Source organism: Macrobrachium nipponense, chromosome 1 (assembly GCF_015104395.2).
Source record: "Macrobrachium nipponense isolate FS-2020 chromosome 1, ASM1510439v2, whole genome shotgun sequence".
Classification (NCBI taxonomy): Eukaryota; Metazoa; Arthropoda; class Malacostraca; order Decapoda; family Palaemonidae; genus Macrobrachium; species Macrobrachium nipponense.
Window position 1 is genome coordinate 5,498,932 of NC_087200.1, and position 12,297 is coordinate 5,511,228.

General features: G+C 43.9%; 1 protein-coding gene across 1 annotated transcript in view; it reads right to left on the reverse strand.

Annotated features, from left to right (window-relative positions):
- LOC135219102 (inositol-tetrakisphosphate 1-kinase-like) overlaps positions 1-12,297 on the reverse strand; it is a gene marked incomplete in the record, with an annotated part of 218,677 nt that overhangs the window by 163,377 nt on the left and 43,003 nt on the right. The window contains 1 exon segment of the mRNA XM_064255543.1: positions 621-645. Coding sequence (XP_064111613.1) covers positions 621-645 — 25 coding nt within the window.

A 12,297-nucleotide genomic window follows, 5' to 3' on the forward strand; every position in this document is an offset into this window, starting at 1 on the left:
CATTTCGGTAGAGTCAAAGTTGACCGAAGGTTGAAATTTTGGCACTTACCGTTATTTATATGAAAATATTTTAAAACTGATAAAAGCTACAATCATGAGTATTTTTTTGTTGTATTCTACATGAAATTGCGCACATTTTCATATGTAATACTCCATGTAACTGCTAATTTAAAATGGTGCAAAAATTATGTCAAAGTGACGAAAGAATTTTTGAGATATGTCACTGATACTTTTTAGTGCGATAAGAAAGAAATTAGCGCTTGCGCGCCTGCGTAATGATTGTAAACAAAACAACGGCTTGATCCGTGAACTCCCAGCATCCCCCAAGGCGCGTGATTCAAAAGTTTTCGGCTGGTAGGCCTATAAGTATTTTTCTGCGAATTTAAAAAAAAAAATTTTTGAGTAGACGTATAATACGTCCAATCGGCATACAGGAGACATTTTGACTCGACGTTTAATATGTCCAATCGGCGTAAGAGGGTTAAGTACTGGACTTGAAACAACTGTACACACATCTTTCAATGTTGCAAATTATTTTTAACCTATAATTCAGCAATTATTCTATTTGCACAAATTGAATACTGTACTAAGAGAAAACTTCTGAAAGCAAACACACTTACCTTAACCAGCTTTACATCACGCCTCCTGAAACAAAATTTATTTTTAATTAGATTTAAATAAGCACCCTAAACAGAAAATCAAACCTATCCTTACTATTCCATATACTATTCAAGAAAATCATATTTGTCACAGTGAAGGAGGGGTACCTGAAATGAATCTATAACTGAAGCATTGAACAGTAATCACAATCTATTCTACTATATTGTATCTTTGGCCCTCCAGCATAAATAAAACATGTGTTAAAACTGAATAGTTATTGTCACAGTAATGAAGAAAAAAAGGGATTTTGACGAAGGAAAAATCTATTTCTGGGTGATTGGTTCGTGTCGCCCTGTGCAATAATCCTTAAGTTCATTATTTCTTGGTAAATAACCTAATAAATACCAGAGAAAAATTAAATTCAAGATGATGTCAATATAACTGACTCGCTCACTCTATAAAAGAAGTGTCGGTATGGTAACAGGGGCGAGTGAGACCACTACCATGAACCACTTGCCATTTAGAACTTCCCACATCAAAATCTCCCACCTGAGAGAGCCGATCCTAAAGGAGGATGCGCCCGCTACTACTACTAATACCCACGCCAAGCGGAGTGCAGCGCCTCTAGTGGCCATCCTTTTCTTTTAGCTCATCGCAGACACACACGTTTTTTCTTCTCTTGTGTTGTGATCGCTATTTTGGATTTATCTTCGAGATGGAACGCTCTGCTATTGCCGCGGCTAAGTTAAGTACCCGAAAGGTCAAGATTTTGTATTTTTGTCTTCCAGGGACCAGTATTTTCCGTTTTTTAGGTTACATACGGTCACCCGGTTGACTCGTGGCGGCCATGAGCCCGCCTCGTGTTGTTAAGATTTCCCAGTCTTCCATACTGGGACGTCTTTCTTCCTTTCATGGGTTCTTATTATGCGTTCATCTGGTTATTTACATCGTATTTTAGAATTTAGGAATTCACAGCCCATACCTTTGTCACCCAGTTATCTCTATGGTTTAGGTATTTAGGGCTATAGTGTGCTTTTCCCTAGTCCAGCATCCCAGCTTTTGCTCTTCATCGGCTACGGCTGGCTCCGAGTAGTCGACTGGTCTTCGGATCGGTTCGCCTTCTCCTGGACTCCTGTCTCTCTCACTCGTGTGTTCCTTCCATTCTTTTACGATGTATTTATTTATTTATTATTACCATTATCCAGTGTTATTTTATTTATGTTAGGCTAGCTTTTAGGGCACCCAGTACCTAGGCTTTATCTTCCTTCGTGTTCATTCACACTTGGTACAGTTGGGTTCGTGTGGTCACTAGCCTAGTGGTTGTGTTGCTTATCGCCCCTTGGTCCACCCTCGATCACGTGTCCCACTGGGCGCCCTACCCTACTCCCTTCCCTCCCTTCCGCGCGGTAATGGGGGGGTCGGGCTGGGCTCTCCTCGGTTGTCATGGCAACCACTTGTCGCCTCCCTCCCTCTCTCTCCGAGGGGGCTCCTGGGAGGCCCGGTCAGCTGGGAGTCTGGGTGACCACTTTGTAGTCTCGGTACCAGGGGTACTCCGATGTGTAAGGGGGTTGGGGTTGCGGCCACCACCCCTCCCCCCGTCGCCTCGGCCCTCCTCAGGTGTATCTCGTTCGCTCCCCCCCCCCCCCTTTTGTTTCTCCCACGACGGACGGAGCCCCTGCTCACTAGCCGGGGGCCCCTTTCGTTGTCGGAATAGTAACTGGCTCCGCCAGCCACCGGGGTAGGGGTTCTACTAGGTGGTCTCAAAAGCTTGCCTACTACTACCTTCTTTCCGCTACCGGAGGGGAGCTTGCTTCCTTACCCGGGCACTCCTCTAGTAGTCGGAAGGAAGGCATGTCTTACTCCCTGTTTGTAGTATACATGCCCTTTTTATAATCTTATTGTTATTTTACTATTACTTAACCTGCCCCCTCCGTTCTCCGTCGTGGTTTATTCTTCACTAGGGTTTTCTCACCACTTCTGGTTGTCTCTCCTTCTCCGTCCCCGTTGTAACGCCGGAGATCCCAACCAGATCGCCCTAACAACCACACGTATTGCGGTAGAGGGCTAGTTTTAGTATAACTTGCATACTCCGGCATGCAACGGAGTTTGCGTTAGTCTGTAAGTGTGTATTCTCGATACTCATGTATCCTTCCACTTACAGGCTACCAATTACCAGGAACCGGGCTGCAATGCAGTCCTCCATGACCCCTGTGGCCACGAGGAGTGTAAGCCCACGCTCCCCGTGCGCTACTACCCACGGCGAACTGATCGTCTGCAACCCACGAGGCATGTACCATATGCTCGACCCTCGTGAGTCAGCTTTTGGATGGGGTAAGTAGGTTTCAAGGTAGTTACTCTCTCCATCATTATATCTCTAATAAATCTTAGTTCTAAGTCTTAGTTGTAAGCTATAGCTCCGCCGTTAGAGTCTTCATTGGTCCTCTCTTTCAGGCTGCCGCTGTAAAGGAGGTCGCTCTGGCAACCCTGAAGGCTTGGGTAGGCGGCTTCGGCAAGAACGCCGCCAAAGGACAGCCATACATCCTTGACAAGAAGTTGGCTGTCCAGATCTTCCCCGGAGGGAAAGCGACGGGATATGTGGACCCCGCCACAGCAGCCCCAGCCATAGCTTCTATTCAGTGCGAGGTACAGCAGGCCTTCGGGAACGTATCAAGCCAGGAAACTGTGCCGGACGTCGCCACTTTGGACATTAATATAGAGCCAATGGCGGTAGGTGTTGAGGATTTGTTGGTCGAGGTAGGTACTTCGGGCGCTCAAGGGTTTCCTTTGGGCGCACCTGGATCTTCTTCCCCTGCTCCTTCCTCTTCTTCCTTCCAAGGCTTCACGGGATCTGAAATCCCTACTCCTTCGCCTGCTGCTTCTGTGCCTCCTAAAGTGAAGGGACACAGAGAGCAAAAGACCCTCCAGAAGACGACGCCCAAAAAGTCGTCGTCTTCCTCCTCACGTAAGTCTTCGGCATCCTACTCCGGAGCAGTGAAGGCTAAAGTCTGACTCTTCACCTTCGAGAGGGGTCGAGAAGCAAAGCTTCTAAGGAGAAGGTCCGCGCTCCGACCGAGCCAGTACCGTCTCCGGTTGCTACCGGATCCACTCCGGTGACTCCTGCCGGGATCGCGGCACCTAGTGCCTTTGACCCCGCCATCTTCTCGGCAGGAGTCCTACAAGTAGGAGAGATGGTTGGATCGCTTGGGACGAGATTTGAGCAAATGTTTGCTCAACTCTCTAGCAGCATCAACCAGTCAGGTCAATCAATTCAGGATCTCTCTAATCGTGTTCTAGAATACGATAATCGCTTTGCTGGCCTGAACCAGGCTCCTCAGGCTAACTTCCCGGTAGGAGGTACTGGTCTGGTCCAGTTACCGCTTCATGACTCTCTTCCGGCTTTCTCTATGAACAATCCTTGGAGGGTAGCAGCCTATGCTCCCTTTAAGGATGGTATGATTTCAATACCAGAGTGTGGAACAAGAAGGATTGAGGACTTCGAGTTCTACCCCCCCGGATTGACTCAGCCTTTCATAGGATATGCCAGGCTAACACAGACAGCGCTCAATAGGGAAGACAAGATCCCTAGGGAGACTGTCTTGTACACTAGAGATCATGCCCAAAGAGAGTGGGTTCACTGTCTGGAGGATTGGGATTGTTCCAATTCCGAACTCCAGGCCTTCAAGAGTCCCTTCACCATTTTTGCCACGGAGGAGGAGGCTTCACTCCCCTTTATGACAAAGATGGTGGAGACGACCCTTCATGCTGTTTTGAAGGACGAACCCATTCCACAGCTCAGGGAAGCAGAGCCAACATCTCCTCTCTTCCCTGCGTTTGGAGAACTTTGGGAGAACCTGCCGGCTACTTTTAAAGTAGGAAAGCTGAAACCGGACTGTGCCATGGATCAGTTCGGTGAAAAGCTTCCTAGACTGCCTGATAGCCTCATTCAGGCAGAATTTGATGCAAGAACTAGGCTAGGGAGATCACTTAACTCCCTAGTCATAACGGAGATGGCTGCTCTTTCATATGCTACGGAGCCTCTATTCAAGATCCTTGCTAAGTCCCAACTTCAGTCGGTTCAGGCAGATGCTTACGACTTCTTCATGGCTAGAAGAAACTGCCGTAAGCATGTGTTGCAAGAAGCCACCATTCGACACGAACCGAATAGGCTTCTTGCTTCCAACATGTGGAGTGCGGACCTGTTCCCAGAATCTTCTGTGAATGAGGTGCACCACGAAGCTTCAAGGCTTAACCAAAGCCTTAGAGCTAGGTGGGGCATCTCAACCAAGAGGAAGCAGGAGAACCCCCCCTCTTCTGGTAAAAAGCTGAAGAAAACCAAGAGGTTCCAGCCATACCAAAAACACCAGCAACAGCAGCACTTTGTCCAGGCCGTCCCAGTTACCCAACCGGGTCAGCCTTCTACATCAAAACAGAACCAGCCTATCCCCCCAGAATCAGCCCTCAACCTCGTACACCGTCTCTCCGGCTTTCAATTCCATGTATGAAAGCCAGGCTTTCCCTACCTTTAATAGGTTCTCAAAGGGAAGCAGGGCGAGAGGTAACTTTCGCCAGCGAGGTTCGGGAAGGGCTGCTAGCAGGGGTAAACACTTCAGAAGAGGACGTGGAGGTCATTCCGCACAGCAGCAGTGAGACTCCCCAGGTAGGAGGGAGGCTGTTCCTCTTCCGTCACAGGTGGGGGTTCAGCAAATGGGCACAGAGCATCGTGTCCAAAGGATTAGGTTGGAGTTGGATCAAAGATCCTCCACCAACCAAATCATTTCTTCAATTGCCGTCAGAGGAGTTGACAGATTATGCAGAGGAGCTCCTTCAGAAATTTCAAGGGCGCTTGTTCAGCGTGCCAAAGAAAGGCTCATCAAAAAGAAGAATAATCTTAGACTTGTCCCAGCTAAACTCTTTCATTCGCTGCGACAAGTTCAAAATGCTGACCATCTCGCAGGTACGGACCTTACTTTCCCGTGGGGCCGTCACCACCTCTATCGATCTTACAGACGCATACTATCATATCCCCATCACGAGGCACTTCCGCCCATACCTAGGTTTCAAACTAGGAGACCAGGCATTCTCTTTCAAAGTGATGCCCTTCGGACTGAATGTAGCGCCCAGGGTATTCACGAAAATAGCGGAAGTAGTAGTTCAACAACTGAGATCACAAGGGATAATGGTAGTAGCGTACCTCGACGATTGGCTGATTTGGGCACCAACCGTCGAGGAATGTCTCAAAGCCACAAAGAAGGTAGTTCAATTTCTGGAACATCTGGGGTTCCAGATAAACAAAACAAAATCCAGATTCACTCCGGAGACTTGTTTCCAGTGGCTAGGCATCCAATGGGATTTATCCTCCCACAATCTGTCAATTCCGGTGAACAAAAGAAAAGAAATAGCCAAGGCAGTGAGGCAATTTCTCAACAACAAGCAAGCTTCAAGGAGAAACCAGGAAAGAATCCTAGGTTCCCTCCAGTTTGCCTCAGTGACGGACGTCCTTTTGAAGCAAGACTGAAAGATATAAATCGAGTTTGGCGCTCAAGAGCAAATGTCAAATCTCGAGACAAGTTGTCAGTGATTCCACAAATCCTTCGCAACCAACTTCGTCCATGGGCGAAGGTAAAGAATCTGTCCAAGACAGTTCCCCTTCAATATCCTCCTCCGGCGTTAACTATTCACACAGACGCCTCCCTAACCGGTTGGGGAGGATACTCTCAATTCAAGCAAGTTCAGGGGACTTGGTCCACTCAGTTCCGCCAGCTCCACATAAATGTTCTGGAAGCAATGGCAGTTTTCCTTACCCTAAAGAAGCTCCTTCCTCCAAAGAAGTCTCATCTAAGGCTAGTTTTGGACAGTGCAGTAGTAGTTCACTGCATCAACGGGGAGGATCCAAATCCAAACATGTGAACCATGTCATGATAGCCATTTTTGCCCTTGCGAACAGGTACAAATGGCACCTATCATCCACCCACTTAGCAGGGGTAAGGAATGTAATAGCGGACGCCTTGTCCCGTTCAGTCCCTCTGGAATCAGAATGGTCTCTAGACGTCAATTCCAGTGGATATGCCAGAGTGTACCAGATCTCCAGGTAGATCTATTCGCCTCACAAGCGAACCACAAGCTCCCTTGCTATGTGGCCCCCAACCTGGACCCTCTGGCCTATGCCACGGATGCCTAGTCAATAGATTGGAATCAGTGGAGAAAGATCTACATCTTTCCTCCAGTGAATCTTCTCTTGAAAGTTCTGAACAAACTCAGGACTTTCAAAGGTCAAGTAGCTCTGATTGCTCCAGATTGGCCAAAGAGCAATTGATACCCCCTGCTACTGGAGTTGGGCCTCCGACCTCAACGGATTCCCAACCCCAAACTATCACAATCAGTACAAATGAGGACTGTGTTAGTTTCCTCAGGAATTCTCAAGACCCTAACTTTATGGACTTCATGAAGTTTGCGGCTAAAAAAGATGCAGATATTGATCCCCAAAACATCCTCTTCCTAGAATCAGATAAGAGGGAATCAACTATAAGACAGTATGACTCTGCTGTCAAAAAGTTGGCATCTTTCCTGAAGGAAACAGACACTACAACCATGACAGTTAACTTAGCCATATCCTTTTTCAGGTCCTTGTTTGAAAAGGCCTAGCAGCCTAGCACTATTACCACTAATAAATCAGCTTTGAAGAAAATCTTTCAGTTGGGTTTTCAAATAGACTTAACAGAATCTTACTTTACGTCTATTCCAAAGCCTTTGCTAGACTTAGAACCTTCGAGAGACCTACTTCAGTTTTCATGGTTTTTAAATGACGTCCTCAAACTAGCCTCGGACACTGACAAACTCGTCTTGCACATTTATAATGTACTTAGAAAGATGCTATTTTTACTAAGCCTGGCCTCAGGAGCCAGAATTTCAGAACTGTCGGCTCTATCCAGAGATACGGGTCATGTGGAATTTCTCCCTTCAGGAGAAGTTTTGCTTTCCCCGGATCGCAGTTTTTTAGCTAAAAATGAGGATCCTCTAGCAAGGTGGGTACCTTGGAAAGTCATTCCTCTTCCCCAAGATCCCTCTCTCTCTGTCCAGTAATGACTACCTTAAGAGCCTTTCTGTCCTCGGACCATCCTCTAGATCCTCAGGTCCTCTTTTTTATGAGAGAAAGAGGTAGCACCTTATCAGTAAAAGGAATCAGACAGCAGATCCTTTACTTCATTAAACAAGCCAATCCTGAATCATTCCCAAAAGCACATGATATCAGGGCAGTAGCTACTTCTATTAATTATTTCCAACATATGAATTTTGATGATCTTAAGAAATATACTGGATGGAAATCACCGACAGTCTTCAAGCGTCATTACCTGAAGTCCTTGCAATCATTAAAATTTTCAGCAGTAGCAGCGGGAAACATAGTTTCCCCTGACTCTGCACAGTAGTTATAGTTGAAGATCCAGGTCTCCTTTCTACCTACCTGTTATGCTCTACATGGTCCTCTAGCCTTAGCCGTTAGGTTGATATTGGTGGACTGCCCCTTATTTTTTCGCTAGGGACATCCACATAAGTACATTATAAAAATGTGCTTCAGTGTTTCTACCCTTATTTTTATGCTAGGTAGAACACAATAACTTTTGTATATTTTGTATATATTAATCTAGTTTTGGTGAATCTTCTTGAATATTTGTTTTGATACCATTGTACTAAGCTGTGCTTTTCCTTTATTATATTAAGCTAGTTTTAAGTACCTTTATGTTATAACTTTTGTATCATAACTTTTGATTCACTTATATTATACTCTAATTTTATTTTATTGTTTCATTAAGACCCTCCATTGTCATCTTGGCTGTTTCTCTGGTACTATTTCACAGGCCGACACGAACTGAGCCCAGAAAAGGGATTTTGACGAAGGAAAAATCTATTTCTGGGCGATTGGTTCGTGTCGCCCTGTGAAACCACCCACCCCCCTTTTTTACCCACCCTGCAGGCCACCGATGGACATCTTAGAAAAGGATGGCCACTAGAGGCACTGCACTCCGCTTGGCGTGGGTATTAGTAGTAGTAGCGGGCGCATCCTCCTTTAGGAGCGGCTCTCTCAGGTGGGAGATTTTGATGTGGGAAGTTCTAAATGGCAAAGTGGTTCGTGGTAGTGGTCTCACTCGCCCCTGTTACCATACCGACACTTCTTTTATAGAGTGAGCGAGTCAGTTATACTGACATCTTCTTGAATTTAATTTTTCTCTGGTATTTATTAGGTTATTTACCAAGAAATAATGAACTTAAGGATTATTTCACAGGCCGACACGAACTGACCCCAGAAAACATAATGAATCATACTGATAGACTTCAGCTCAACACAACTGAAATGCTGTAAATGCACTATAGATATGCCAGACTACAGAGGAGCACGAGACATTTATGCATTGGGATGTTAATCATCAAACTATAGTAGAGGAACACTTTGGGGGTCTGCCCTTTCTGATAAGCAACAAAGTCCTTTAAGAAACACACTCCCCTACAATAGCCTGCACTTTTAGTATTCTGTAAAAGAAAAATGACAAATTTTCTAAGACAATTTGTTTTTTCATAGCTACAAACCTGAGGTCTTAACAATAGGATAATTTCTAGCGCCTGGCTGATTCCGGTTAAAAAGCAGATGAAAGCAAGGAATCTTGTGATATCTGGCAATGCATGCGTAGCTTGGGTTACGAGTGGTCAAGGACGACGACGCTACGCCAGTCTTTCCCAATTCAGAATGTCTTAACAAACAGAGGGGCAGCTAGAAGCGGGCAGTATAACGTTAAGACCTCAGGTTTGTAGCTATGAAAAATACAAATTGTCTTAGAAAATTTGTCATTTGTTCATACGCGAACAAACCTTCAGTCTTAACAATAGGATAGACTCATACTTGGAGGGAGGTATAAGACATCCTAGACTGGCTGGGGGCCTACCCACCAGTCCAGCTCTCAAAAGAAATGGTTCTTAGAGAGGGACTGAAGCCCGTTGAGAAGCTAGATAAATTTATATCCTACCACTCAAAACCTGAGTGACTTACAATGATATAGTATGGGATAACCATTGTATAGGGAACCAAAGAGAAACTGACTGTCCAATAACAAACCAAGACACCAGGGTTTGTATTACTCCAAACTCCTCCTTGCCAAGGAGTGGAGCATATTCTGCCAAATAGCGGGTAAGATATTTGTATATTGCACAACCACACTATCAGTATGACTACCTTACTCACCTGTATCAGACCAGTCCAGCGAATGACGTGTCTATTCTTTAAACCGCCTGAAGGACGAAGGAAAGGTACAAGAGAAAGAAGGAGACCAGCCTACTTACTCATTCTCTCATCCACACAATCATCTTAGGTAGGTAAGATACAAAGGTGCCCTGTTAAGGGCAACTAAGAGTTACACAACCTGTTGGTCAGCCACCACAGGACCCAGGGAAAATGTGTTCGTAGATCTGTGGGCAACATCCATAAGATAGGAGGAGGTGAATGTGGACTGGCGTAACCAAGTACCAGTGCTCAACACACTATGTACACCCAAGTTTTTTTTGAAAGCCAGAGAGGGACCAATACCTCTAACATCATGCGTTCTAGCCTGCACAGATGTGGTGGTGGAATTATCAAGAGTCGAGTATGCCTGTCTGATGGCTTCCTGTATCCAAAGAGAGATAGTATTCTTAGACACCTCTTTCTTTGAAAGGCCTGTGCTAACATAAAAGTCTGCGGCAGCCTGGTCTAAGATGCCAAGTCCTTTTAAGATAGCAAACGCAGGGCCCGGACAGGGCACAACAAAAGCTCTTGAGCATCACCACCCACAAAGTCAGTTAGTGATGGAATGGAAAACGAAGTGAACCTGTCATCATGCACTGAGGGATTTTGGGTCTTGGCCACGAATTCCGGGACAAATTCAAAGGACATCGACCCCCAACCTCTGGTGTGCTTTACCTCATAGCTCAGACCGTAGAGCTCTCCCATGGCTCTTGGAAGATGCCAAAGCCAGAAGGAAAACTGTTCCAGTTAGATGAGCGACGCAACGCCTCATATGGACTCTTAGTGAAGCTCTTAAGAACCAAGGAAACATCCCACGTTGGAGGCTTGAGCTCTCTAGGAGAGCTCAACTGCTCAAACCCCTTAACCCTCTTACGCCGACTGGACGTATTTTACGTCGACATTTTTTGTCTCCCGTGTGCCGACTGGACGTATTTTACGTCGACTTACAAAAGTTTTTTTTTAAATTTGCGGAAAAATACTTATAGGCCTATCAGCCGAAAACTTTTGAATCACGCGCCTTGGGGGATGCTGGGAGTTCACAGATCAAGGTGTTGTTTTGTTTACAATCGTTACGCAGGCGCGCAAGCGCGAATTTCTTTCTTGCGCACTAAGAAAGTATCTGTGACACATCTCAGAAATTATTTCGTCACTTTGACATAATTTTTGTACCATTGTAAATTAGCCGTTATATGAAGTATTATATATGAAAATGTGCGCATTATTATGTAGAATACAACAATAAAATACTCATGATTGTAGCTTTTATCAGTTTTGAAATATTTTCATATAAATAACAATAATTGCCAAAATTTCAACCTTCGGTCAACTTTGACTCTACCGAAATGGTCGAAAAACGTAATTGTAAACTAAAACGCTTATATTCTAGTAATATTCAATCATTTACCTTAATTTTGCAACTAATTGGACGTCTCTAGCACAATATTTCGATTTATGGTGAATTTATGAAAAAACTTTTTCCTTACGTCCACGCGGTAACTCTTCCGAAAAAAATCATACATGCGATTGTGGTAATGTTTGCACCATTTTAAAATTAGCAGTTATATAAAGTTTTATATATGGAAATGTGCACAATTTCATGCACAATACAACTAAAAACAACCCATGGTTGTAGCTTTTATCAGTTTTGAGATATTTTCATATAAATAACGATAATTGCCAAAATTTCAACCTTCGGTCAACTTTGACTCTACTGAAATGGTCAAAAAACGCAATTGTAAGCTAAAACGCTTATATTCTAGTAATATTCAAGCATTTACCTTCATTTTTCAACAAATTGGAAGTCTCTAGCACAATATTTTAATTTATAGTGAATTTATGAAAAAAATAAAATTTTCTTTACGTCCGCGCGGTAACTTCCGAAAAAATCATACGTGCGATTGTGGTAATGTTTGCACCATTTTAAATTAGTCGTTACATAAAGTTTATTATATGAAAATGTGTGCAATTTTATGTAGAATACAACAAAAATAATTGAAGGTTGTAGCTTTTCTCATTTTTTAAATATTTGCATATAAATCACGATAAATAGAAAAAAAACCACATTCGGTCAACTTTGACTCTACCGAAATGGTAGAAAAACGCAATTGTAAGCTAAAACTCTTACAGTCTAGTAATATTCAGTCATTTATCTTCATCTTGAAACAAATTTGAAGTCTCTAGCAAAATATTTAGATTTATGGTGAATTTAAAAAAAAATCTTTCCTTCCCTTAGAAATACGTACCTCCCATTCTCAGAATATTTGCTCCGTTTCATATTAGGCATTTCATAGAGTTTTATATATGAAAATGTGCGCAATTTTATGTAGAATAAAACTAAAAATATTTGAAGGTTGTACCTTTACTTATTTCCGAAATAATTGCATATAAAAAATATATATATAAAAAAATTCGACATTCAGTCAACTTTA